General features: G+C 44.8%; 2 protein-coding genes and 2 long non-coding RNA genes across 11 annotated transcripts; 2 read left to right on the top strand and 2 right to left on the bottom strand.

Annotated features, from left to right (window-relative positions):
- Window position 1: 1 nt before the first annotated feature.
- fitm1l (fat storage inducing transmembrane protein 1, like) lies at window positions 2–6328 on the bottom strand. Of its 4 annotated transcripts, XM_086128546.1 has the most exons (5): window positions 3208–6328; window positions 2940–3043; window positions 2678–2863; window positions 2301–2608; window positions 2–1476 (listed from the first exon to the last, which is right to left on the bottom strand). In XM_086128546.1, exons 4-5 carry the CDS (start codon window positions 2477–2479, stop codon window positions 849–851), a joined length of 807 nt encoding a protein of 268 aa, XP_085984672.1. In that variant the 5' UTR covers window positions 2480–2608; window positions 2678–2863; window positions 2940–3043; window positions 3208–6328; the 3' UTR covers window positions 2–848. The 4 variants fall into 4 exon arrangements, with proteins under 4 accessions (XP_085984672.1, XP_085984671.1, XP_085984669.1 ...); XM_086128545.1 differs by having other exon boundaries at window positions 2678–3043; XM_086128543.1 differs by having other exon boundaries at window positions 2940–6328.
- LOC147194845 (uncharacterized) lies at window positions 1447–4183 on the top strand. Its single transcript, XR_015102779.1, has 2 exons — window positions 1447–1592; window positions 1840–4183. It is a non-coding gene; the product is annotated as an uncharacterized LOC147194845 (long non-coding RNA).
- Window positions 6329–8710: 2382 nt separating the features above from the next.
- On the bottom strand, window positions 8711–26796 carry LOC147194846 (uncharacterized). 5 transcript variants are annotated; one of them, XR_015102932.1, is made up of 9 exons: window positions 26509–26792; window positions 18482–18624; window positions 15088–15266; window positions 13472–13525; window positions 12448–13322; window positions 12295–12360; window positions 12021–12103; window positions 11299–11492; window positions 8711–11119 (listed from the first exon to the last, which is right to left on the bottom strand). It is a non-coding gene; the product is annotated as an uncharacterized LOC147194846 (long non-coding RNA). The 5 variants fall into 5 exon arrangements; XR_015102929.1 differs by adding an exon at window positions 15354–15531 and having other exon boundaries at window positions 12021–13322; window positions 26509–26796; XR_015102930.1 differs by having other exon boundaries at window positions 12021–13002; window positions 13079–13322; window positions 26509–26793.
- LOC147194847 (myosin-7-like) lies at window positions 12640–25223 on the top strand. The gene is made up of 39 exons (XM_086130035.1): window positions 12640–12731; window positions 12881–12937; window positions 13138–13345; window positions 13706–13849; window positions 14560–14716; window positions 14806–14833; window positions 15509–15614; window positions 16136–16228; window positions 16320–16383; window positions 16489–16587; window positions 16694–16797; window positions 16908–17046; window positions 17128–17246; window positions 17370–17519; window positions 17633–17803; window positions 17874–18183; window positions 18257–18333; window positions 18440–18645; window positions 19174–19297; window positions 19394–19530; window positions 19648–19903; window positions 19975–20217; window positions 20307–20483; window positions 20559–20704; window positions 20774–20864; window positions 20935–21324; window positions 21522–21648; window positions 21721–21839; window positions 21917–22113; window positions 22208–22391; window positions 22710–22875; window positions 22972–23096; window positions 23162–23470; window positions 23562–23765; window positions 23881–24177; window positions 24325–24429; window positions 24510–24605; window positions 24689–24823; window positions 25087–25223. The coding sequence occupies exons 3-39, from the start codon at window positions 13145–13147 to the stop codon at window positions 25114–25116; spliced, it is 5826 nt and encodes a 1941-aa protein (XP_085986161.1). The 5' UTR covers window positions 12640–12731; window positions 12881–12937; window positions 13138–13144; the 3' UTR covers window positions 25117–25223.
- Window positions 26797–27430: the final 634 nt, after the last annotated feature.

A 27430-nucleotide genomic window follows, 5' to 3' on the forward strand; every position in this document is an offset into this window, starting at 1 on the left:
GTCGCCGGGCCTGGTCATTTTAAGACTGAAAAGGTCAAAGGGCTTGAGATTTACAACTATACATACAGCGCTTTCACAACAGCTGCAGCTGTAACAAAGCGCTTAAAACGGTTAAAGTAAAACAATAAACACAACACATACACGAAAGAGGACTTCCCTCGCCAACTGAGCACATTGATTCAGTAGCTTATCGAGCATGGAAACGCCACGTAATGGGATGCGTGAAAAGTTATTGTTTAATGAACATCAGCTATAGTACGCTTTCCTCTTTTGTTCAACGTTCTCACACACATAAACCAAATGTTTAAAAGTGAGACTTGATGAGAGTGTTCTAGAATATGAGAGAAATGATCAGGACCCTTGAAAAATAGAGCAACAGATGTTTTTGTTTTGGGGTTTTTCCCAAAAATTGTCAGATCAAATCGGGGAAGGAGGACAATGACGGCTCACGTCAATGAATAATCCCAATTGTTGAAATTCTCTTCATAGCGACAGAGACTCAACGGATGTTTGCATCGATAATCTGATTTTAGTTGCTGGGTCTGAAGCACACAGAACAACTTGTTTTGTCTCAAAGTGTGGATTTTGAGTTGCTGGACAAAATACTGTCCGTCCCAGCAAGTCAGAACATGCGAGCCATTGAGGCAGAGTGTCTCAAATGTGATTTCAAACATATTCAGCAAACACCACTCACATTTTCGTCGCGTTCATCATTTGGCGCGGCAGTCTCACCAGTTTTCACATCCCGTTTTTCTTCTGCGGTCACCCCCAGGGTGGAGCCCACAATCCTTCCATCACCCGAGTTTCCACTTGCGCGCTGACTCGGATCTCCGTGTTCCGAGGCGGTCTTAGTTTTGGTGCAAACCGAGTCCAGGTCTCCCAGGGCAGTACCAGCAGGGACCCTGGCAGTACCACCCCTGATACAATCCCCTCCAACTCAGACAACCGAGAGCCCCTCCTAAGAGCTGAGTGGGGAACTGCGGGAAGTAGGCGAGCAGACAGACGAGCAGGAAGAGCCAGAGGCTGAGCAGGAGAACGCAGAACAGGAAGAGGATCCTCAGCGGGGCGTCGGAAACCCCACCCCGGCACAGGTAAGGGCCAAACACCGCAGTTTCTTCGGCGAGCAGGAGGCAACAGAGACACAGGAGGAAGACGTCCTGGGAAACCTCATATCCTCTCCACAGCATCCCGGCTTTGAGGCATTCCGCCTTGCTAGCCCCTTCTCGCAACACCAAGAGAGGAAGCGGATCGTTGCCGGTTTCCGGGCTGCCCGGAAGAGGCTCGTAGCAGCTTCCGGTCGCATTTTCGAGCGCGTCGAGAAGTTTGCAGAAGACGAACCACAGTCCACCGGCCGCTGCGAGCCGGGAGAGATGACGGAGTGACAGCGAGAGGGAACGGCGGGAGGAGAAGGAGAAAAGGAAGACAAAGGCGCCAACAAAGACGCACGTCCATCCCCAGCCAGATTTCAAAAACATCCTGGAAGGACACGAGCCAGCAATTACTGATTGATCATTGTGATAAATCGTCTCTACCGTGGATGACCGGCGTTTTTTCCGACATTCGGGGTTCAAATTTCTGCTCTGGTGTTCCCGGTGGGTGGTGTGTGCGTGTATGTTTGTTTGTTTTTTTTCTTTCGGTGACAGTATCAGTGTAGTACAATAATTTGTATCTTTTTGGGGGTGCCCCAAGCCGTTAACTCATTCAGTACCAGCCAATTCTGGACCAAGTCTGAAAAGATGTTTAAAAACGTCTTTGGGAGTGAATGAGTTAAGAAACGAATAAAATTGTGTGTTCTTCCCCTCGTAAATCTTTTTTTTCTTTTTCTTTTTTTCCTGACAGGCCTAAAATAGCCGTGACGAAATGTAATTTCGAGATGGAAGAAAGTAACGTGGTGGTGTGAGCCTTGGAAGAAACCGGTCCTGGACATGTGCAGCCGAAGGCGCAAACACTTCTCGAGTTTCCGCAAACACCTGTTTATTCTCAAAATAGCAGTTCCTCAGCTTCACCACACGCCACTCATGAGCGCAGCCGTCGGGTACACCTGACTTGAATGCACGACAAAAATAAAAAGTGTTTTCCCCAGGTTTCCGGAAAAGGGTGATCGGGTGATGTTCCAAGAGGCGCCACCGTGTGGCGCGATACCGTAACTACATCATAACGGACCGTGGCAAGAAGCACGTTAAAAATAACGATGACAGAGTGACGGCCTGGAGGACCGGGCCGGCCAGGAAGAATGACGACGAACGATGACGGATTTGCAAATGACGCGCCCGCCCGTGGCGGACCGGAAGCAACCTCACCTGTAAAGGAAGTGGCTTCTCTTGGCAAAGACGCTGTGCCGGGACACCCAGAGACTCAGCACCGGGCCGAACGTGACGGCGGCAGACAGTGCGAGGTGGAAGTGTCGACGGAACAAAGTGTTTCCCAGCAGCCGGGCGGCCAGGTCCGTCAGGATCACCAACACCGCGTTGAGGACCATCTCTCCCGACGGCGCAAACCTCTCACCGGGACGCAAGAAATGGCCTGTTGCCGTCTCCAACAAAGTCCTCCAACAGAGTTCTGTCCGGCTCACGCCGTCACGGGAGATAGGAAGCCAGGCTAGGATTCCCTGGACGCAAGACAAAATAATCGCCTCGGAAAGAAAACACACAATTCAAATTGAGCATTGATCGCTTACTGCCGCGATTCGGTCCGACGCCGCCGTGCAGGGCAAGTCGAGCGAGCCAACAGCTTTGCGGCATCTCAGTCTGGCAAATCCAGCCGCGAATATTCCCAAGTCGCGGTGAGAAGGTCCGACTCGCGACAGGACGGAGTGTCTGTGAGCACTGCGGGAGAAACACGAGCCGCCGTCCGTCTTCTTTGACTTTGAGCAACAATTTGACACGAGTCAGTTGCTGCGTATTGGCTGACCCAAATCCCCCCGCGGAGACCGCCGCAACCTGAAAGCTCCTCGTCCAAGACGCCCAACCTTCGCGCGCGCTCTCACACGCACACGTACAGCAATATGATGGGGACCTGGCGATGTCCTTTTGGCCGGAAATCACTTCAAAGGTCAAATAAAGTACAGTAACTTGATTGTATATAGGATTTATCTCACAAGAAGAAAGAACACACAACGGCATGAATATTAAACATGCCATACAAATTATGAGTACCGATTCAAATGGAGTGTGTGTGTGCGTGCGCGCGTTTATTAATAGCACTAACCTTTCCGCTGAAGCGCAACAGCTGCGGCAGTCCATCTGCTTCTCCTTGTGGGCTGGGTGGGCAAAATGGAATGACTTTTGGATCATACCCAGTCAGTAAAGGCATTTGGCCCGGATTCGGCATGAAGCTGGCACAGCTGGCCTTGAGTCGGCACTGGCATAATGCATGTGGGCCGAACACGGCCCAGGAGTGGCAAAGGAGGCACTGGCTTGACTCTGGCAAACCAGATGAGGGCCAGTTGTGGAGTGAAGTATTTGGGCCAGAAATCAATGTGCAACTCCGGCCCGCATATGGCCAGCCAGTATTGATGCACCCTTGAATGCAGTTTCAGATATATTTTTTCAACACACAGCCTTGTTTTACAATTGCACACCAATGCGGAATTCCATTCATCACACACACACACACACACACACACACACACACACACACACACACACACACACACACACACACACACACACACACACACACACACGTGAGGTTCAATCAGGCCCGCAGGATAATTTAAAAATAAAAAAAATGCAGAAAAGACAATTAATATTTTTAATAAGGTGATATTCATTGAGTATCCGCCAGGGGACACTGTTTTGACCATAGAAGAAGACAACAGCAGCCTTAGTCCGTCACTGAGACAGACCCATGACGGCAGACGCTATCAATAGCACTCTCACATTTACACATTTTATAGCACTCTCCTTAGTTTGTACGGTGTAGGCAGGGATTACATTTAGATTTTATATGCACGTGTATATGGTTTAAAACTTCCTTTCTTTATAAATCTTGTTTAATCATAAAGTGCATTACTATATTTTTCAATACCAATTACTTGTGAAAGTTTGTACAATCAATGGGATCAGTTGCAATGCATATATGTGAATGATAAAAGTAAATTGCACATTTTTGAAGGAAATGTAAGGTGCTTCATGAAATGTTTTGTAAAAGATACGTTCATTAAATTTCAACTTTTTCCAAATGTTCTTGTGCTTCTTTATACCAAAACAAAGGAAAGACATATTGTTTTGGTTGTTTGTAGCAATGTATGGTATCATTTTAATGGTGCGGCCCACTTGACATCGACCGATGCCGTATGTGGCCCACAATGTGAAATGAGTTTGACACCAGTGATGTAGAGTAAGGTGTTTTTACCCGAATAAAACGACCATGTATAGTAAGGCATTTTTAGCCGAAAAAAAGACCATGTATAGTAAGGCGTTTTTAGCCGAAAAAAATGACCATGTATAGTAAGGCGTTTTTAGCCGAAAAAAACGACCATGTATAGTAAGGTTATTTTACCCGAAAAAAACGACCATGGAAAGTAAGGCGTTTTTAGACGAGAAAAAACGACCATGCATAGTAAGGCTTTTTAGCCGAAAAAAACGACCATGTATAGTAAGGCGTTTTTAGCCGAAAAAAATGACCATGTATAGTAAGGCGTTTTTGATCGAAAAAAACGACCATGTATAGTAAGCCGTTTTTAGACGAAAAAAAACGACCATGTATAGTAAGGCGTTTTTAGCCGAAAAAAACGACCATGTATAGTAAGGCTATTTTACCCGAAAAAAACGACCATGGAAAGTAAGGCGTTTTTAGACGAAAAAAGAGACCAACCATGTATAGTAAGGCGTTTTTAGCTGAAAAAAACGACCATGTATAGTAAGGCGTTTTTAGCTGAAAAAAAACGACCATGTATAGTAAGGCGTTTTTAGCCGAAAAAAATGACCATGTATAGTAAGGCGTTTTTAGCGGAAAAAAACGACCATGTATAGTAAGGTTATTTTACCCGAAAAAAACGACCATGGAAAGTAAGGCGTTTTTAGACGAAAAAAACGACCATGTATAGTAAGGCGTTTTTAGACGAGAAAAAACGACCATGTATAGTAAGGCTTTTTAGCCGAAAAAAACGACCATGTATAGTAAGGCGTTTTTAGCCGAAAAAAATGACCATGTATAGTAAGGCGTTTTTGACCGAAAAAAACGACCATGACCATGTATAGTAAGGCGTTTTTAGCTGAAAAAAACGACCATGTATAGTAAGGTGTTTTTAGCCGAAAAAAACGACCATCTATAGTAAGGCTATTTTACCCGAAAAAAACGACCATGGAAAGTAAGGCGTTTTTAGACGAAAAAAAAGACCAACCATGTATAATAAGGCGTTTTTAGCCGAAAGAAACGACCATGTATAGTAAGGCGTTTTTAGCTGAAAAAAACGACCATGTATAGTAAGGCGTTTTTAGCCGAAAAAAACGACCATGTATAGTAAGGCTATTTTACCCGAAAAAAACGACCATGGAAAGTAAGGCGTTTTTAGACGAAAAAAAAAGACCAACCATGTATAATAAGGCGTTTTTAGCCGAAAGAAACGACCATGTATAGTAAGGCGTTTTTAGCTGAAAAAACGACCATGTATAGTAAGGCGTTTTTAGCCGGAAAAAAAACGACCATGTATAGTAAGCCGTTTTTAGCCGAAAAAAACGACCATGTATAGTAGGCATTTTTTGACGAAAAAAAACGACCATGTATGGTAAATCATTTTTAGACGAGAAAAAACGACAATGTATAGTAAGGCGTTTTTACCCGAAAAAAACGACCATTTATAGTAAGGCGTTTTTAGCCGAAAAAAATGACCATGTATAGTAAGGCGTTTTTGACCGAAAAAAACGACCATGTATAGTAAGCCGTTTTTAGACGAAAAAAAACAACCATGTATAGTAAGGCGTTTTTAGCTGAAAAAAACGACCATGTATAGTAAGGTGTTTTTAGCCGAAAAAAACGACCATGTATAGTAAGGCTATTTTACCCGAAAAAAACGACAATGTATAGTAAGGCGTTTTTACCCGAAAAAAACGACCATGTATAGTAAGGCGTTTTTGACCGAAAAAAACGACCATGTATAGTAAGCCGTTTTTAGACGAAAAAAAACGACCATGTATAGTAAGGCGTTTTTAGCTGAAAAAAACGACCATGTATAGTAAGGTGTTTTTAGCCGAAAAAAACGACCATGTATAGTAAGGCTATTTTACCCGAAAAAAACGACCATGGAAAGTAAGGCGTTTTTAGACGGAAAAAAAAGACCAACCATGTATAATAAGGCGTTTTTAGCCGAAAGAAACGACCATGTATAGTAAGGCGTTTTTAGCTGAAAAAAACGACCATGTATAGTAAGGCGTTTTTAGCCGAAAAAAAACGACCATGTATAGTAAGGCGTTTTTAGCCGAAAAAAACGACCATGTATAGTAGGCGTTTTTTGACGAAAAAAAACGACCATGTATATAGTAAGGCGTTTTTAGCCGAAAAAAAACGACCATGTATATAGTAAGGTGTTTTTAGCCGAAAAAAACGACCATGAATAGTAAGGCGTTTTTAGAAGAAAAAAAGGCCATGTATAGTAAGGCACTTTTAGCCGAAAAAACCGACCATGTATAGTAAGGCGTTTTTAGTCCAAAAAAACGACGATGTATAGTAAGGCGTTTTTACCCGAAAAAAACGACCATGTATAGTAAGGCGTTTTTAAACGAAAAAAAACGACCATGCGTTTTTAGCCGAAAAAAACGACCATGTATAGTAAGGCGTTTTTACATGAAAAAAAAGACCATGTATAGTAAGGCATTTTTATACAAAAAACCCCCACCATGTATAGTAAGGAGTTTTAGCTGAAAAAAACGACCATGTATAGTAAGGCATTTTTTGCCGAAAAAAACGACCACGTATTGTAAGGCGTTTTTAGCCCAAAAAAACGACCATGTATAGTAAGGCGTTTTTAGCCGAAAAAAACGACCATGTATAGTAAGGCATTTTTAGCCCAAAAAAAACGACCATGTATAGTAAGGCGTTTTTAAGCCGAAAAAACCCCGACCATGTATAGTAAGGCGTTTTTACCCGAAAAAAACGACCATGTATAGTAAGGCATTTTTAGACGAAAAAAACGACCATGTATAGTAAGGCGTTTTTAGCTGAAAAAAACCCGACCATGTATAGTAAGGCGTTTTTACCCGAAAAAAAACGACCATGTTTAGTAAGGCATTTTTAGCCGAAAAAAACGACCATGTATAGTAAGGCGTTTTTAGCCGAAAGAAACAACCATGTCTAGTAAGGCATTTTTAGCCGAAAAAAACGACCATGTATATAGTAAGGCGTTTTTACCCGAAAAAAACGACCATGTATATATAGTAAGGCATTTTTAGACGAAAAAAACGACCATGTATAGTAAGGCGTTTTTAGCTGAAAAAAAAACCGACCATGTATTATATATAGTAAGGCATTTTTAGCCGAAAAAAACGACCATGTATAGTAAGGCATTTTTAGCCGAAAAAAACGACCATGTATAGTAAGGCGTTTTTAGCCGAAAAAAACGACCATGTCTAGTAAGGCATTTTTACCCGAAAAAAACGACCATGTATAGTAAGGCGTTTTTAAACGAAAAAAAACGACCATGCATTTTTAGCCGAAAAAAACGACCATGTATAGTAAGGCGTTTTTACATGAAAAAAAGACCATGTATAGTAAGGCATTTTTATACAAAAAAACCCCACCATGTATAGTAAGGAGTTTTAGCTGAAAAAAACGACCATGTATAGTAAGGCATTTTTAGCCGAAAAAAACGACCACGTATTGTAAGGCGTTTTTAGCCAAAAAAAACGACCATGTATAGTAAGGCGTTTTTAGCCGAAAAAACCCCGACCATGTATAGTAAGGCGTTTTTACCCGAAAAAAACGACCATGTATAGTAAGGCATTTTTAGCCAAAAAAAACCGACCATGTATAGTAAGGCGTTTTTAGCCGAAAAAAACCCGACCATGTATAGTAAGGCGTTTTTACCCGAAAAAAACGACCATGTATAGTAAGGCATTTTTAGACGAAAAAAACGACCATGTATAGTAAGGCGTTTTTAGCTGAAAAAAACCCGACCATGTATAGTAAGGCGTTTTTACCCGAAAAAAACGACCATGTTTAGTAAGGCATTTTTAGCCGAAAGTTTTTTTTCGTCTAAAAACGGCTTACTATACATGGTCGTTTTTTTCGGTCAAAAACGCCTTACTATACATGGTCATTTTTTTCGGCTAAAAACGCCTTACTATACATGGTCGTTTTTTTCGGCTAAAAAGCCTTACAATACATGGTCGTTTTTTTCGGCTAAAAACGCCTTACTATACATGGTCGTTTTTTTCAGCTAAAAACGCCTTACTATACATGGTGGGGTTTTTTCGTCTAAAAATGCCTTACTTTACATGGTCGTTTTTTTCGGCTAAAAAGGCCTGACTATACATGGTCGTTTTTTTCGGCTAAAAATGCCTTTGTATACATGGTGGTTTTTTTCAGCTAAAAACGCCTTACTATACATGGTCGTTTCTTTCGTCTAAAAATGCCTTACTATATATGGTCGTTTTTTTTCGGGTAAAAACGCCTTACTATACATGGTCGTTTTTTTCGGCTAAAAATCCCTTACTATGCATGGTCGTTTTTTTCAGCTAAAAACGCCTTACTATACATATAACATCTTGGGCCTCAGACCAGGAAATTGATGTCACAATCAAAAGATGGCTACATCTGGCTCCTGATCAGGATGGTGACAGGAAGGAGAGCATGAGAAGAAAAGAGGACATGGAGAGTGCAACAATTTGATGGACAGAAAAATCCCATTCAAGAGTAAGCTGCATCCCAATTTGGACCTTGTGTTCACTGTTAAATAAAGAAAAGTACATTTTTCCAGTGTATGTGGAGTTATATGTGAGGTTCACAAATTATGACACTAAACATATTTTTATAACAGTCGATTTTGAGACTCTTTTTTAATGTGGGTCAAATATGACTCATGAAAGATGTGGCTGAGTTGAGGTTGAATTCAGGCTGATATCAGGAACCTTTTCTGGCCCAGCGTCGGGCCGGAGTAGGGCCAGATATGGTTTTACAATGCGGCTCAGATCTGGGCCGAATGCGGCCCACATCATGGATGCCAGACGTGGGCCACTGCAGGACCGTCATTCATTGAGGTATATGGGCCAAGTGTACGTGCCGTGTCTGCCCCAGAGCTGGGCCAGACCAATTTCGCTGACTGGGTATATGACCAAGCATTTGCTGTCTGCTGTTATTGTGTCATTCATGTACTGTTTCACTGTATAATTGCGTGACTCGTTGTGACTGCACGTCCAGCACTTGGTAAAAAGACAAAACACGCAAGGAATTGACTTTCCCAGCTACGAGCCGTCCGGAGGAGCATAAACAACAATGACCAACAGGGGGCGACAGAACGCAAAGCCTGGCGGGTCGCTATCGAGCGCCCCGATATTTTCTGTTGGTGTCACAATCACAAAAATAACCCCAATCGAACCCATGACCTCTGCCTGTGTGAGACAGACGTGCTAACCAGTCGGTGCCACCCAAAAAAATTTGAGCCCAAAAAGTGATTTCCCACTCAGATTTTGATTCAGGACTAAATGAAACATGTGGTCCGTGGGGCCCCCTGGGTTTACAGCCCCTCCTCATTTGATGACCCACCCGGTAAATTTTGCCAAACATGTTACGAGAGCAAATTTTGCTTCTTTGTGGACCTGTTATTCATCATCGTGACATCATTTGGCTTCCGATGCCAAAAGAGAAGGCTTGACCATTTTCCCGCCAATCGTTCTGAAAGCTGGAGTACAAGGCTAATCAAAGGCATCCATTTTGGGCTCCTGACACGCACAAGAAAAGTTATAACTTACTACAATCACACTTTCATGTACAGGAGCTGTTTTTCAGACTTTTTCCATCGTACTTATTTATTTTCGTATTTCCAAGTTCGATTGAAAGACGCCAGATATTGTTGACAGGGGATTATTCTCGCATCGCTAAAAAGAATCCAGTCGTGGCCTCGAAGGTTTACCCCGATCTTATAAGATCATTTCATCAACGGCCAAGCTTTCCCGGCTTTGCCTTTGAAGGCCACCCGCCGACGCGGACATGTTGTTTGCTGATAAAACATGCGTACGCTGCCAAAGCGGCAGGCGCAAACCACAGCTACCGTTGACGACTACCAATTTCGACTTTTCCCGGAAAACACAGGTTGAAAAGGTTATAACCTTTGTTTATCGGGGATTTCAATTGGGACTTCAGATCAACGTGTGGTCGCGGTCTATGTCATCACTCGAATCTCTCCCCTAATCCACCCGGCGCATTGACTGACAAAGCGGGCAGCTGCCGCTAAATCCAAAATGCCTCCGCCTTTGCACTGCTGCGGAATATGTTCCATAAGGTTGAGCCAAGAATCGGAATGAATTTTAAAAAAAAGGACTCGGTCCAAGTGCGGACCGCCGTTCGGAACTGTTCGCGTAAGGCTAAATGTGAGGCTGGCTTTGTCGAGCGCCTTGGGCGTGCCATATGCTGGAGAGACAGCCTTATATACTCCAAGTGCACCCGACAACCACACAGGACATCCAAGAAATACTGTGTGTGTGTGTGTGTGTATATATATATATATATATATATACATATACATATACACACACACACACACACACACACACACACACACACACACACACACACACACACAGTATAACAAAGTCCATGGCAATCACGTTGAATAGCTTTTGATTGAAATATACTTAAAAGCTTTGGAAAAAAAACTCCCAAAACCTTTGACCTTATTTGAAAGGTCTCAATGAAGGTCAAAACTGAAATCAGCTCATTTTCTAGAGTTCATGCATTTTTTTTCTTATATCCATCTCCAGAGTAGTGCCTCACAAGCCATGAACGTCACGGCGTGTCATGCGGGCGTTTCATAAGACATGAGGAAAGCTGCCAGTTCTGTCAGTCGGCTGTTGTTTTGCACTGTCCATGATTGTGTGTGCATGGCTTAGCTCATCTACTGGAGCAGTGACTTCATTTCTGGCCCACTGCTATCAGGTGTAAATGCCACCGCCAAGTGAGGTCTCTGAAAGACACGCACACGCACACACACGCACGCACGCACACACACACACACACACACACACACACACACACACACACACACGCACACACAACACACAACACACAACACACTGAGTGTCTGCATTGTGTCTATGTTGCGGAACAGTGTGGTCAGAAAAGATATGAAGGGGTTATAAATACCAATCAGATGTGCTGTCGAAGAAGGTGTCCAAATGCTCAAAACCCAAAATAAAATCATCAATGCAGCGAGCTTGTGTTTGGAGCGAGTGCCCAATGTCAAGGTCGAAGATGAGACCTCTGCGTTCTTTAGTGCCCCCACGTGGCTGCCTGTGGTAGGTGCAAAACATCACTCTCCTCCAGGTTCTGGGAAAGGTCTGAAAAAATGGGGTCCAACTTGGAGATCAGATTCTCATTTTTGATACAGCTTGTCCTCGTCAGGGTCAAGGAGGAGATGGAACCTATCCCAGTTGACTCTGGGCCTGGAGTGGATGAGTCCCCGGACTGGTCGCCAACCAATCACAGGACGCATACAGACAACCAACGCTTCACACTCACACCTTCGGCGGGGCCCTTCAAAAGTCTTCAATGGAATTAAATCTCAATTTGAATGGAAACTACACACTATTTTTTCCCCAAAGCAATCAATATCTGCATCATTCAGGATCCATTCCTTTCAAGTATGTCCACGAGTTCTATTTGTTTCATCAATCAAATGACATTGGCTGATTTCACAATCGAACCCACACCGCTTGCGCCATGACGCCAACAACAAGCAATTTACCAACAATCATACAATCTTCAAATTTGTTATTTAGTGAAAGGAGTCAAAACTCCAAACCTTTTTTGGGGGCAGGTGGGGTTTGTTTGTCCACAAGTCACTGATGGCGTCGTGGTGAACTCACCTGACCCGTGTGCAGGCGGCGTGGGATCGGTTCCCACTCAGTGATGGTGTGGATGTGGGGGTGTTTTTACATGTGCCCTGCCACTGGAAAAAAAAAGAGATCACATTTTTTCCAGTATCTTTTGTCCTTTTTTTTGGTATTTCCAGTATTTTTAGATTTTAAATATGATATTTTTAAAAACAAAAACAAAAAAACCCCCAAACATTTTTAACACCCAATTATTTTCCAATGATTGCGATCAGCTGAAAATGACTGATCACACACGCACACCCACATATTCACTCGGCGTGTCTGTTCTCGCCGGCATCTTGACAGGCATTTCCATCCTCTCCGAGCCTCACTTTGGAAAAATGATTTGGCAGAAGAGTTGACGGACAAACGTGGTCCAAACAAAGATAGTGGGGAGTCTGCGCTTTGGATGACTCACCTACGAGTTATGCGGGAGAAAGTTCCTGGCGCCGTTCCCAAAAAGTCACATTATTTGGGCGTGAGGGCTCCAGACAAACAGGGCGGGAGGGCGGCCAAACAGGATGAAAGCTGCGCAGAGCCAGGTCACAAGTGATGAAAGTCACGGAGGCCTGTTTGTGTTTGTGTGTGCATGTTGTGTACGTGTTTCGATGTTGGGGTGGCGGCCTATTAAGGCTGGCTTGTCAGGGGTTATAAATTTGATCCCTGCAGGTTGCACTGCAGCTTCCTCCTCACCCGCATCTTGTAAGTCTGCTCCATTTTCAGTATCGTGTCTCATCAGAATGAGCAGATCACATTTGGAATTTGTTAGAAATTGTTCTCTTACACGTGAATGGAACAACCAAAGGGTTTCGACGCGGCGCCTTATAACTCGTTTCTTTCCTCTCTCGTAGCTGAAGTGCTCTTTCTACTCGCGTCGTCTTCAGACCTCTTTGGAGTCAAACGCGCCGGTAAATGATCCTCCACATCTCATTGCTTTGACTCCACTATTCATTCTCGAAATGATGATTCCAAACTATGAAAAAAAAAAGATGATCATTGTCCCATGATTTTCACCCATTTAATTTGTCATTGTAAAAAAAAAAAAAAACCTGCGCAAAGGATGTTTTTTTTGGAGGGAGGGATGTCCTCATCCTCTGGATTTTTACAGCGCGACCATGGGGGACGCAGAGATGTCAGTGTACGGCACAGCCGCCCCGTACCTGCGGAAGTCGGACAAAGAGCGCATGGAGGCTTCCACTCGTCTCTTCGACATAAAGAAGGAATGTTTCGTCCCCGATGCGGTGGAAGAATTTGTGAAGGCTTCCATCACAAGTCGAGATGGGGACAGCGTCACTGTGCAAACGCAAAATGGAAAGGTCAGTGGTCCGGCTGGCTTGGAGACAGCAACGCCAACAGAAAGTACACGATGGGATCAATGGCTATGCCGACTGAATCATTCTGGTGAGACGGCGATTCACAAAAGCTAAATGTGCATGAATTACCCGGCATGCGTCGATGTTTTGCCTTTGTGGTTCCCGGGACGTTTCTTTGTTGGCCTAAAAGCAGCAAGGAGGACAGATTCAAGTTCGATTTTCAAAATAAAGTGGATTCTGCTCATAGTCCAAGTACTATTCGCGACACATTTGATTGTAAACTCAAAACTCGATTTCAAAACAACCCAAAAAAAAAATCATTGGTTGACAGTTCAACGGCAATGCTGCACTCATGTTCCGTAGACGGTGACCGTCAAAGACTCCCAGATTCTGCAACAGAACCCTCCAAAATTTGACAAGATTGAAGACATGGCGATGTTGACTTTTCTCCATGAGCCGGCTGTGCTGTTTAACCTCAAAGAGCGTTATGCGGCATGGATGATCTACGTGAGTACAACCGCAGTCGAAACGAGTTCAATTTGCCATTGTCAATACAAACAAGTGATGAGGACACAAAGGAAGTTGAGATACAAGTATTCCCAAACGAAAGCGCTTGGGTCAACCCTCACTCTGACGCCGGTCACCTTTCAACCTTTCATGTCTGGGCGGAGCTTTTTGGTGACATTTTTTTTTCACCCTCTTTTGACAGTGCACTGTTTTCTGCTTCCTAGTTGGCCAAAGAACTGTCGTTGTCAATGTCCACAGTCTGCGCACCACATCTCTGCACAGCTTGCCAAATTAACGTTTGCAAGAAAAACAGGTTGTGAGCTTTGGTTTCATTCTGCAGCACACTATTGTATCATTGTAAAAAAGAAATAAAGCCGACTGAAACTGTGGTGACTCGAAGTTCAACAATGTACCTTTCTACATGATGGTAAGATGACAACGTGATTTAGGTTATTGTGCCCCCTGCTGTTACATTTGAGGGTTGCATTGAGTGTCAGAAAGTGGGCCATGTTGATCAGGGGTTAGGTGGGTTTGAGGAAAGAGACGAAAGCGTGAGGCGCACACGGCAACAGCTTCGATTTCTTTTCATGACTCCAAAATTTCGCCTATCGCAGCTTCTTACGGGAAGGTAACCCCCGCGACTAACGAGGGTTCGCCGTAAAAAAAAAAAAGTGATTTCCACTGTGTTTTTTTTTCTCTCCTTGTGACAGACCTACTCGGGGCTGTTCTGCGTCACGGTCAATCCCTACAAGTGGCTGCCGGTCTACAACCAAGAGGTGGTTGCTGCCTACAGGGGAAAGAAGAGGAGCGAAGCTCCTCCTCACATCTTCTCCATCTCTGACAACGCCTACCAGTACATGCTGGCAGGTAGCAACTGTCAATCAATCTTAAGCCAAATCACAGTTTGACCAAATTTTAAGACTAACAACATGACTTTTTTATATTATTTTTGGTAGATCGTGAAAATCAGTCCATTTTGATCACGTAAGTACTCATTTTTCTGTCCATTTTGACTCAATGCAGGAGTGATATCGAGACATCTGCCCCTAAATTGCTCAGTTCTGAGTGACGCTCTGAGAGAGGTTTTCATGTAGAGTGTTCAATCAGCCTGCCACGCATGTTTTTGGAATGTGGGAGGAAACCGGAGCACCCGGAGAAAATCCACACAGGAAAAAATATATCTTGTTACATTGTAACAAGATATATTTGGGTCGCCGATGGCGTAGTGGTACACTGGCCTGACTTGTGCGCGGGCAGCGTGGGATCGGTTCCCGCTCAGTGACGGTGTGAATGGTCGCTTCTCTCTTCATGTGCCCTGTGACTGGCTGGCGACCAGCTTAGGGTGTCGTCTGCCTCCCGCCCGAAGTCAGCGGGGAGAGGTTCCCGCAACTCCCCATGACCCTCTTCAGGATAAGCACTGTTGAAAATGGACAGATGGGGAAGGGGGGGGGGCGGGGATATGACACTCGCACATTGAACACATCTTGTTGAATAAATACAGTACCTCCTGAAAATCCACGAGTAGCCAACCGGAACTGAGAACTATGAGCTTGTATTTCATCTCCTACGAGTTGCGTTGTGCATGTATTCCCAATCATGTGCACGGTGAGTTTCCAAGACGTGTCGCGCGTTGACTGACAACTCACTTTGTGATTACAGCGGAGAATCTGGTGCCGGAAAGACTGTGAATACAAAGCGCGTCATCCAGTATTTTGCAAGCATTGCGGCTGGAAGCGTGAAGAAAGATCCCAATGCCAAAGACAAGGTACACCAATGATGATGCGACGCAGGTTTGCGACGTTTGCTAAACAGACACGATTAACATGGTAAATCGGACAATGCGGTGTTTGTTAGCCCGGGGAAGTCGACTGTAGGCGTTCGACACGTGGACAAAATTATCATTCAAAAATAACAACAGGAATGAGGGATAAAAATGCAATGAAAATCAGACGCTGCTTTTGAATTGTGGTTCTTTTCAAATCGAAAAACTCAGGAACAACAATAACGTTATCCCGAGAAAATAATTTGACCAGAGGGACATATACAACCAAGAGGGGTGGGAGTGCGGGGGGGGGGGGGGGGGCGGTCCTGTAATTAGCAATCACTGGAGTCTTTCAACTCTTTATACGCCGTGTGGTTATTTTGACCCACTCTTGATGAGCAAGGGGGTTTGTTTTTGGTTTGTTTGGTTTTTTTGAACAGGGGTGTGTAGACTTTTTCATCCACTGTTTAGAGAAAGATAGAAGGTGTCTTTTTTCCAGCAAAGCTAATATTTCTTTCCAACAGGGGACCTTGGAGGATCAAATCATCCAGGCTAACCCCGCCCTGGAGGCTTTTGGAAATGCCAAAACCATTCGGAATGACAACTCTTCGAGATTTGTAAGTTGTCATTTTCGGTTGTTTCGACACATTGCCGCAATATCCGATTGGATGTCGAGAGGTCTTCACGAGGCCCAACTCAATCCGCCAGGGCAAATTCATCCGGATTCACTTTGACACCCGAGGAAAGTTGGCTTCTGCTGATATTGAAACATGTAAGAAGAAAACGCCTGCTCGGTCAGACGCATTTTGCTCGGGTGCCACCTCTCGCGAATGTCCATTTAGCCAAAGGCATCACAATCTCCCTTTCGACCCGGCAGACCTTCTGGAAAAATCTCGAGTCACCTTCCAGCTGAAGGCCGAGCGAGATTACCACATCTTTTACCAGATTCTGTCCAACAAGAAGCCAGAAATTCTGGGTGAGTTTTGCGAGCGGGTCAACCGGTGTGTCGGTTTTCTTTTCTGCACCCTGGTCGCCAGCCGTCTTAACACTTGTGCCCTTGCCTCGCGCTCCTTCTCATTCAGAGATGCTGCTGATCACAAACAATCCTTACGACTACGCCTTCATCTCACAGGGGGAAACACAAGTGGCCTCCATAGACGATGCAGACGAACTGATGGCGACAGATGTCGGGCTTCGATTTTTCGAATTTATTTATTTATTTTAAGCTCAAGGATGTCGACTTTACATTGTATAGTGACCCGTCATGAAATGATTGTGCAATCTTCTCTTTGACAGAACGCATTTGACGTGTTGGGCTTCACACAAGAGGAAAAGAACTCGGTGTACAAGTTGACCGGCGCCATCATGCACTACGGCAACATGAAGTTTAAACAGAGGCAGCGGGAGGAGCAAGCAGAGGCCGACGGCACCGAAGGTCGGAGCCATCCTGTGTCAAGTCGGCTTAATCTCACTGCCCAAGTAAGGTAGTTTGGTTTCATTTCGTTTTCTTCTTCAGATGCTGACAAATCAGCTTACCTGATGGGCCTGAACTCTGCTGACCTGGTCAAGGGTCTCTGTCATCCGAGAGTGAAAGTGGGGAACGAGTGGGTCACCAAGGGACAAAATGTTGCCCAGGTGAGAAAGGGAGAAATCCAACTTGTTCTGCTGTGTGCTTTTTCTTTCCGAATGGAGCTTGTTTTGACTCCAAATTGTGCGAGTCAAAGCTGTTTATCGTTGATGATCGTTGCCGTCTTGAAGGTGTACTATGCTGTCGGAGCTCTCTCCAAAGCCGTTTATGAGAAGATGTTTCTGTGGATGGTGGTCAGAATCAACCAGTCATTGGAGACCAAGCAACCTCGGCAGTACTTCATTGGCGTTCTGGATATCGCTGGATTTGAGATCTTTGATGTGAGCTCTGTCCGGTCGTGCTTGAGACAAGACGACATTCAGTTAGTTTGTGTTCAATGAACACGATGAAGACGCGGGTGAGGAAATTCACGTCCATCCGCTTTCCGTTTCAGTTCAACACCTTCGAGCAGCTGTGCATCAACTTCACCAATGAAAAACTGCAACAGTTTTTCAACCATCACATGTTTGTGCTGGAGCAGGAGGAGTACAAAAAGGAGGGCATCGAATGGACTTTCATCGACTTTGGCATGGACTTGCAGGCCTGCATTGACCTGATTGAAAAGGTGAGAGTCACTTTCTGGGAGCGGCTGCGACTGATCAGACGCACACAACTCCAATGTAATGCTCCCTCAGCCCATGGGCATCATGTCCATCCTTGAGGAGGAGTGCATGTTCCCCAAAGCCAGCGACGCCACCTTTAAAGCCAAGCTCTACGACAACCACCTGGGAAAATCTGGCAACTTCCAGAAGCCCAGAATCATCAAAGGGAAACCGGAGGCCCACTTTGCCCTGATGCACTACGCCGGGACTGTTGATTACAACATCAACAACTGGCTGGTGAAGAACAAGGATCCCCTGAACGAAACCGTTGTTGTACTTTACCAGAAGTCGAATCTCAAACTATTGTCGATACTCTTTGCAAATTACGCTGGAGCAGATTCAGGTACCAGTGAGTGGATTTTTGAATTGATCAAACCAGAACGTTCTGTTATCAGGTTCTAATTTGCTCTGAACAGCTCTGGAAGCTGGTGAAGGGAAGAAGGAGAAGAAGAGAAAGGGTTCATCTTTCCAGACTGTTTCTGCCCTTCACAGGGTATTTTTTTTTCTTTCTGTTTTGGTCTCACTTTGGTCCTTAATAATCGTTCGCCATGAAAACAACTCATGGCTATAATCCATCACAAATTCATCCACATGAACAGGAGAATCTGAACAAGCTGATGACCAACCTGAGGTCTACTCACCCCCACTTTGTGCGCTGCATCATCCCCAACGAGACCAAGACTCCTGGAGCCATGGAAAACCCGCTAGTGATGCACCAGCTGCGCTGTAACGGCGTGCTGGAAGGCATCCGAATCTGCAGAAAGGGCTTCCCCAACAGGATCCTCTACGGAGATTTCAAACAGAGGTAGAAAGACACCATACACATGCTATATTTTTATACCCAAACATGGATTCACATTTTTTTTCTTGAACTATGAGTTGTAAAATAGATCTAGGTAGGTCTAGATTATTAATTCAGATGATGACTGTTGGATTATCTTTGGTAAAATGTGCTTGGTCAGAATTTATGGTTGCCGGTGTTGCATTTACATCAACAATTCGGATGTGAGATGTGTAGGGAAGGAAAGTAAGAGCTTCATCTGCAAAATGATTCATCAAGAAAAGAAGCAGGTGAAGGTCTCTAATATTTTACCCTTACGACACTACCATATTTACAGTGTTTCAACGAACAGAACAGAGGCTAAAATCCAAATGCAGATGTGATATTTTTTTGCGGCAGAACGGTGGCCGAATGGGCAGAACACCCAGATCACCGTTGTGGCCGCGAGGTTCATATTCGTGATATATATCACAATGGAGTGGTCTAGTTTTCTGCAAAATCAATTGGTGATGAATGCTTATGACTCAAATGGACCTCATTTGATCACCCGAGGTATCGCATTTTGAATCCCGCTGCCATCCCGGAGGGACAGTTCATTGACAGCAGGAAGGGAGCCGAGAAGCTCCTCGCTTCACTGGATATTGATCACAACCAATACAAGTTCGGTCATACGAAGGTGCTGCTTCTCGTCCTTCTGGTTCTGAAGGATCATGAAACACGATTTCTCTGCGTCAAGCGGAAATAACATGAATGCCCGTTCTGATACCGACAGGTGTTCTTTAAAGCCGGCCTGCTAGGCCTACTTGAGGAAATGAGAGATGAGCGGCTCTCCAAAATCATCACTGCCATCCAAGCCAGATCTCGCGGTCTTTTGTCTCGTATTGAGTACCAGAAGATGGTGGAGCGCAGGTATCTTCACCGTTTGCACAGTAGACACTATAAATATAATTTATGTGCATCCAACCATATGTATAGAAAATATCAGAGTGTTTTATTTCACATAGTATGAACTCTGCTTCAATTCAGGGATGCCCTCTTAGTGATCCAGTGGAATATCCGGTCGTTCATGGGGGTGAAAAATTGGCCCTGGATGAAGCTGTATTTCAAGATCAAACCGCTTTTGAGATCTGCGGAAGCAGAAAAGGAAATGGCCAACATGAAGGAAGAATTCCTGAAGTTGAAAGAAGCTTACGCGAAGTCTGAGGCACGAAGAAAGGAATTGGAGGAGAAAATGGTTTCTCTTCTCCAAGAGAAGAATGACCTGCAGCTTCAAGTTCAAGCAGTGAGTCCCGCAAAGGTAGCATAGGAAGCATTCCTGAAGGTTGTTGCTCATGAACAATTATCACTTGGCAGGAGCAAGATAATCTTTGCGACGCTGAGGAAAGATGCGAGGGGCTGATCAAAAACAAAATCCAGATGGAAGCAAAAGCCAAAGAGTTAACTGAACGGCTGGAGGACGAGGAGGAGATGAATGCTGAACTAACAGCAAAGAAGAGGAAGCTGGAGGATGAGTGCTCTGAGCTGAAGAAGGACATTGACGACTTGGAGTTAACACTGGCTAAAGTGGAGAAGGAGAAACACGCCACGGAAAACAAGGTGTGACGACTGCTTGCTTCCTGTTGTGTCCTCGTTCATGAATAGGAATGAACACCACACTTCCTGATGAATTGTCACGATGATTCCAGATCAAGAACCTGGTCGAAGAAATGGCAGCTTTGGAGGAAATCATCGCCAAGCTGACCAAGGAGAAGAAGGCCTTGCAAGAAGCTCATCAGCAAACGCTGGATGACCTTCAGAGTGAAGAAGACAAAGTCAACACTCTGACCAAGGCCAAGTCAAAACTCGAGCAGCAAGTGGATGACGTATGTCTTTCAAATGTTGTTATTTTCTATTTGTGATACTGCAGGTATCAATGTCTTGTTATTCCCCTGGTCTAGCTTGAAGGGTCTCTTGAGCAAGAGAAGAAGGTTCGAATGGACCTTGAGAGAGCAAAGCGGAAGCTCGAGGGAGACTTAAAGTTGACCCAAGAAACTCTTATGGACCTGGAAAATGACAAACAGCAACTGGATGACCGTTTGAAAAAGTAGACATCTATTTGGCTGATTGACGTAATCAAGAAGGAGCCTTAATAATAATCCTTTTTATGTTTCAGGAAAGACTTTGAAATTAGTCAGCTGAATGGGAAAATTGAAGATGAGCAAGCCATAATAATGCAGCTGCAGAAGAAGCTGAAAGAGCTGCAGGTAAAAAAAAAATCACAGACAGAAAAAGAGAAGCATTGAAATCGACTGCTAAATCTTTCACTGTTGGCAGGCCCGCGTGGAGGAGCTGGAGGAAGAGCTGGAGGCAGAGCGAGCCGCCCGGGCCAAGGTGGAAAAGCAGAGAGCGGACTTGGCCAGGGAGCTGGAGGAGATCAGCGAGAGGCTGGAGGAGGCCGGCGGAGCAACGTCGGCCCAGATCGAGATGAACAAGAAGAGGGAGGCCGAGTTCCAGAAACTCCGCAGGGACCTGGAAGAGGCCACTCTGCAGCACGAAGCCACCGCGGCCACGCTGAGAAAGAAACAAGCCGACAGCGTTGCTGACCTGGGCGAGCAGATTGACAACTTGCAAAGAGTCAAGCAGAAACTGGAGAAGGAGAAGAGCGAACTCAGGCTGGAACTGGACGACGTCGTCTCCAACATGGAACACCTTGTCAAGTCCAAGGTCAAGTCGTGTTTCCACAGTAACAGAGCCAACGGCATGTTTATTGAACATTTGGAATTTGCAATCTTGAACATAGTATACACCGAGTAGAACATAAAAATTTGTCAGATGACTTTTTTTGGAGGGGGTGGGGGGCCACTGAATGAACAGCTAAAAACAACGATTGTGTCCTGCGGTATTGTATGTTCTTCTTCCAGGTTTATTTGGAGAAGACGAACAGAACTTTGGAGGATCAAATGAATGAATACAGGAATAAGTGTGACGAACATCAAAGATCCCTGAATGACTTTAGCGCACAGAAAGCGAAGCTTCAAGCTGAGAATGGTCAGTCAAGCTACTCGGGAAAAGGTGGAACTTGTTGAATACGCAATGAAGAAATGCATCCACCTTTTCCAGATGAGTATTTCAGACAGCTCGAGGAGAAAGAAGCTCTCATTTCCCAGCTGACAAGAGGAAAGAATTCTTACAACCAGCAACTAGAAGATCTGAAACGACAACTGGAGGAAGAAATAAAGGTTAGAGTAGATCACATTTCAATCATGTCGCTGTGTGTCTCGGAAGGAACCCAAATGAAACGGTCGATTCGTTTTAGGCCAAGAACGCCTTAGCCCACGCTGTGCAGTCCTCTCGCCACGACTGCGACCTGCTCAGAGAGCAGTACGAGGAGGAGCAGGAGGCCAAGGCCGAACTGCAGCGCGGCATGTCCAAGGCCAACTCGGAGGTGGCTCAGTGGAGGACCAAGTATGAAACCGATGCCATCCAGAGGACCGAGGAGCTGGAAGAGGCCAAGTAAGCTCAATACACCAAATACACAGCAACTCCAAAACTGCCAGCAATGTTTTCCCACCACATCGATTGTAAGACAATCAACATGAATATGCAGGAAGAAGCTGGCGCAGCGTCTGCAGGATGCCGAGGAGGCCGTGGAAGCAACGAATGCGAAATGTTCCTCTCTGGAGAAGACCAAACACAGACTGCAGAATGAGATCGAAGACCTCATGGTGGACGTGGAGAGGTCCAACGCCGCTGCCGCGGCGCTGGACAAGAAGCAAAGAAACTTTGACAAGGTCAGGATCAATCATGCCACTATCGGTTTAATGCTGCTTAATTAAGGCCAATAAAATAGTGGAATTTCATATCTTATGATGAGGAGACTTAAACCGTGGCAATGAAAAGTATGTTAACCCTCGAGGCTTGTACACAATTTAGATTTCTGTGTAAGGTCACATCAACAAAAAGCCTGCTTCAACTTTGAAAATCAAATCACATTTTGCAACCCATTTATCCAGCAATCTGCGTCATTCCAGATGGGGTTCATACTTTTTCTAGCAACCGTATGTATCGATTGCAATTCTTGAACTTCAGCGTTACATCTGAATTCTCAGGTGCTGTCCGAGTGGAAACAGAAGTATGAGGAGTCTCAGTGTGAGCTGGAGGGCTCCCAGAAAGACACCCGAAGTTTGAGCACTGAGCTTTTCAAGTTAAAGAATTCCTACGAAGAGTGCCTTGATCAACTAGAAACCGTCAAGCGAGAGAACAAGAATTTACAGGGTAACGGAGGGAACTGACTTGATGGACTTGATGACAGATGGCATTTCGTTGAGTGATGACGTGACCAATTCATTGTCAATATTTCCCAAAACGTAGAGGAGATCTCTGACCTCACTGAGCAACTTAGTGAGGGAGGAAAGGCTATTCATGAGCTGGAGAAAATTCGGAAACAGCTGGAGCAAGAAAAGGGTGAAATTCAGTCCGGTCTTGAGGAAGCCGAGGTACAAGAGCATCCAAACTTTCGTTGGTTTGTGGTGATAATTCAACAAGTCGGCATCCATCGCAGGCTTCCTTGGAGCACGAGGAGGGCAAGATTCTGAGAGCCCAGCTTGAGTTCAACCAGATCAAGGCGGAGATGGAGCGCAAGCTAGCCGAGAAGGACGAGGAGATGGAGCAGTGCAAGAGGAACCTGCAGAGGACCATCGAAACCCTGCAGGGTTCTCTGGAAGCCGAGTGTCGGAGCAGGAACGAGGCCCTTCGTTTGAAGAAGAAGATGGAGGGAGACCTCAACGAGATGGAGATTCAGCTCAGTCAGGCCAACAGGCAGGCGGCTGAGGCCCAGAAGCAACTCAAATCTGTTCACGCACATCTCAAGGTAATCGACAGAAAAGACGCTATCGATACAACATCCTGTGGATTACAGACCGGTTCCTCAAAATCATATGGTTTGATGTCATCATATGAAGGACTGCCAACTTCAGCTGGACGACTCTGTCCGTGCCAACGACGATCTCAAAGAGAACATTGCCATTGTGGAGAGACGTAACAGCCTCATGCAGGCTGAGCTGGAGGAACTGAGGGCCGCTCTCGAGCAAACCGAAAGGAGTCGCAAACTTGCTGAACAGGAGTTGCTGGACGTCACGGAGAGGGTGCAGCTACTGCACTCGCAGGTGAGGGACCACTACTATTGCATAGCCCAAGCGCAGAGGGGTTTACAAAAATACCTCTTAAAGTGGACATCACAAGTGGTTGTCGCAGTAAAATCAAATGCCTTCTCCTATTTAGAACACTGCTCTGATAAACCAAAAGAAAAAACTGGAGGCAGACACTTCCCAGCTTCAGACAGAAGTCGAAGATGCTGTCCAGGAGTGCAGGAACGCGGAGGAGAAGGCCAAGAAGGCCATCACAGATGCCGCCATGATGGCGGAGGAGCTGAAGAAAGAGCAGGACACGAGCGCCCACCTGGAGCGTATGAAGAAGAACATGGAGCAGACCATCAAAGACCTGCAGCACCGTCTGGATGAAGCTGAACAAATCGCAATGAAAGGAGGGAAGAAACAAATGCAGAAACTGGAGGCCAGGGTAAGTGTATGTCTTCATGTCTTATTGGCAATGAGCGAGGAGCTGCAAATGACTGAAAATGATTGGCTGACTTTTCGCAACGTTATTGCAACCAAATTGTGTTCAAACTAGTTTTGGTATGTTAGCATGTTTTTTGTTCTCGGTTAGGTTAAGGAGCTGGAGAGCGAGGTGGAAATGGAACAAAAGAGGAGCAGTGAAGCTGTGAAGGGAGTGCGCAAATATGAACGCCGTATCAAGGAACTCACCTATCAGGTTTGATGCTTGAGGCACTTATCTTGACCGCAGACACACTCTCTTTCTAACCGAGGTAAACGCTGCTCGGATCTTGACAGACGGAGGAAGACCGCAAAAATCTTGCCCGTCTCCAAGATTTGGTCGACAAGCTGCAACTGAAAGTTAAAGCCTACAAGAGATCTACTGAGGAGGCTGTATGTGCGAATCCATTCGAAGCAAACACTTTCTCCTTTCCCCACCACCATGACTGTCTATTCTCCGATGCCATTTAAAACAGGAGGAACAGGCTAACGTTCATCTGGGCAAGTTCCGGAAGCTTCAGCATGAACTGGACGAGGCCGAAGAACGTGCTGACGTTGCGGAGTCCCAGGTCAACAAGCTGCGCGCCAAGAGCCGTGACGCCGGCTCCAAGGTTGGAAGCATGATGCGCCCTGGCCGCCGATATGCCACCTGACCTTGACACACGCTGCGCTCTCTCTCGCTGGCCGCGTTTAATCTCCATGCTGCTTTGAAACGGAGGCATTACTACCTGTACAAGCCCTGCCATTTCAGCACCTCAGATGATTGTCACCAACTGTTCAGTTTATTGCTTACTGGCACATTAACCTGAAGATCTAAAGGCTGTTTCTTTTGTCCCCCCCCCCCCCCCCCGACCCCCATCCCCAACTCTCCCAGCTGCAACAGAAAGGCTTTGAGGAGGAGTGACGTTTGGAGTCTCCAGAAATATCTTTGGTTTCCTGTGTGAAGTAGATCCCCTCAACCATCACGATTCACTGATAGCTGGAGTGTCTAATAAAAGCTCATCAAGCATTGCACCGCCCTTTGTATTGGTCTCCCCCTTCCAAGCACTCTCACCCCCGCTCGATACCAAAGAGGCTGATGAATGGCATGAAAGAAGACATTTCATGGATTTGAGGATATTACCAAAAGAAAAAAAAGAAAGAAAAAAAACTCTGTTGCCTTTATCTCCCAAAACACCACCTCAAGAACTCCAAACCTCTACAGTACAATCACTTTTTATCGAAATTTATGAAAATTTTTAATAAATGAATAACAGTATTCACAACAGATACTAATGTTCCTAGCTGTCTTTTTAGGCCAAGTCGTACATAATACATAATTATTCTGAAATCCCCCCACCCCCAAAAACAAAAAACTGCAAAGCTGTGATGGTTAAAATAGCCTCATAAAGTCCATTTTTTTCTTGCAAAGTGAATTTTCAATCATGCTGCAGCATGAATCAAGCTTTGGACGCACATAGAGCTGAACAGATTAGAAGTGATCGTATCCGAACCAATGAGAAATCTGATCTATCTATCCCTAGTAGTTGTGCATTTAATAACAAGGACCCTCATTTTGAGGTGCCCTAGACCATTCATCACAACATAACCCATTCATCTTTGCGGCTTTGACAATTTACTGTTTTGAAATGTTTAGAAAAAATAAAAATAATTGGCCACAAGGCAACCCCCCCCCCCCAAAAAAAACCCTGTAATTGTTGGCACAATAGGCTCTGCAAGTCAGATGTAATTTGTCCAATTTCGGCATGTGTGGTCATTGCTCATCTTGCACCTCACAAATGACAACTTACGTTGTGGATCATGCGGGCATTAGGTTTTGCTTCAGAAGGGTCGAAATGTTGGATGTTTTTTTTATTACATTTAATAAGACCCCAATGGAAAAAAACACGGCACTCACTCAGTTTTGGTGTGTCGCGACGCCTGAGTAAGGGGAAGCGCAAATCTCCTGGTCTTAAAATAGAGTTAATGAAATCCCGTCTGCGAGAGCCTCAAGGTCAACAATAAGGCACATGTAAGCCCCAGCAGCTGCTCAGTGAATCCCTGCTAAAGTCTGCCCCTTTCTCCAAATGGCTCTGACCGCGGATTTCAGTGAATCCATTTGTGTTTCTACATTTACTCCTCATAATCATACGATGATTATTTAAATGATTTGTTTGTTTTTTTGTTTGTTTTTGCTTGTGTCTTTACCAACAAGTTCAACCGTTATGACTTCTTATATTTTAAGAGTGTTATTTTTTTTTCTTTCTCATTAACACTGCTGTCACGTTGGAGTCCTTTTAAATTAAGACTGACTCACGATTGGATTGTCGCAGGCAGGAGAGGGTGGCCCCAGATGCACTCGGGTTGAAATTCTGGGAGCCGTCTGTCTTCTCTTCTTACAAAACATGTCCTCGATACCCAGAGGAGACAATCGTGTGTCTTAAGAGCTAACGAAAGGAAATTCGCACGTCCGCATAAAGAGGCGAAGAACATGCGTTAAGGATTAACGGCATTACGTGCCTTGGCCCGAGGGAAGAACGCTGACACAAGAAGTAGCAGGAGATAATCTTCACACCTCGGGAATGAGACATCTTTAGGGGGTGTATAATAGTCGGTCATATGCCATTCGGTGGCATTGTGATTTTCCATACCTGTCAACTTTTCGGAGCACCAACCTGTATAAACTACCAAAAAAATCCTTATGAAGAGCAAAACATCCTTATAACATACCAAAGCATTTTATATGTCAAAATAACGACAGAAAAAAACCATGAAATTTTCAATGATATTTATTGTAGATCTCCATAATACAATGTCTTGCCGAAGTATGCAATGAATACTCTGCTGTTTTCAACTAGGAACCACGTGATTTACTGGAAAGTTACCGGAAATGAAAGCATTCGAGTAGACTAGCACCATTCTGGGCAAATGCAAACAACCTGTTAGGGGGAAAAAATAAATAAATAACGGAAATTTTCAGAATCCGTATGATTTGTGCGATACGGCCATATACGTAAGATTCACCACAAAATCCGTATGAACTATGGCTAAACCATATGATTTGACAGGTATGATTTTCAAGCCTTATTTCTCAACAAATGACACCTTCCTCACCTTCCGTACAAAACCACAAGTGGTGTACAATGAAAGGTCCGACCATTGGGAGGGAAGCCAGCAAAAGTGAAAATGCAATACAACACTGTGGAGGAAATAAAAAGCACCATCATGGGCATCGTGCA

Source organism: Hippocampus guttulatus, chromosome 14 (genome assembly GCF_054856545.1).
Source record: "Hippocampus guttulatus isolate MCC_2025c chromosome 14, RoL_Hgut_1.0, whole genome shotgun sequence".
Taxonomy (NCBI): domain Eukaryota; kingdom Metazoa; phylum Chordata; class Actinopteri; order Syngnathiformes; family Syngnathidae; genus Hippocampus; species Hippocampus guttulatus.

What these genes read in the sequence shown, in the direction of transcription:
- fitm1l (XM_086128543.1), bottom strand. Translation starts at nt 3,293, where the DNA reads ATGATCCAAAAGTCATTCCATTTTGCCCACCCAGCCCACAAGGAGAAG. An exon ending in CTTGGACGAGGAGCTTTCAG is followed by an intron (nt 2,864 to 2,939) that starts GTTGCGGCGGTC and finishes TGTTGCTCAAAG; the next exon opens with TCAAAGAAGACGGACGGCGG. An exon ending in AGAAGCCACTTCCTTTACAG is followed by an intron (nt 1,477 to 2,300) that starts GTGAGGTTGCTT and finishes GTGTCCTTCCAG; the next exon opens with GATGTTTTTGAAATCTGGCT.
- LOC147194847 (XM_086130035.1), top strand. Translation starts at nt 13,145, where the DNA reads ATGGGGGACGCAGAGATGTCAGTGTACGGCACAGCCGCCCCGTACCTG. An exon ending in CAGAAGATGGTGGAGCGCAG is followed by an intron (nt 19,531 to 19,647) that starts GTATCTTCACCG and finishes GCTTCAATTCAG; the next exon opens with GGATGCCCTCTTAGTGATCC. An exon ending in TGCAGCTTCAAGTTCAAGCA is followed by an intron (nt 19,904 to 19,974) that starts GTGAGTCCCGCA and finishes ATCACTTGGCAG; the next exon opens with GAGCAAGATAATCTTTGCGA.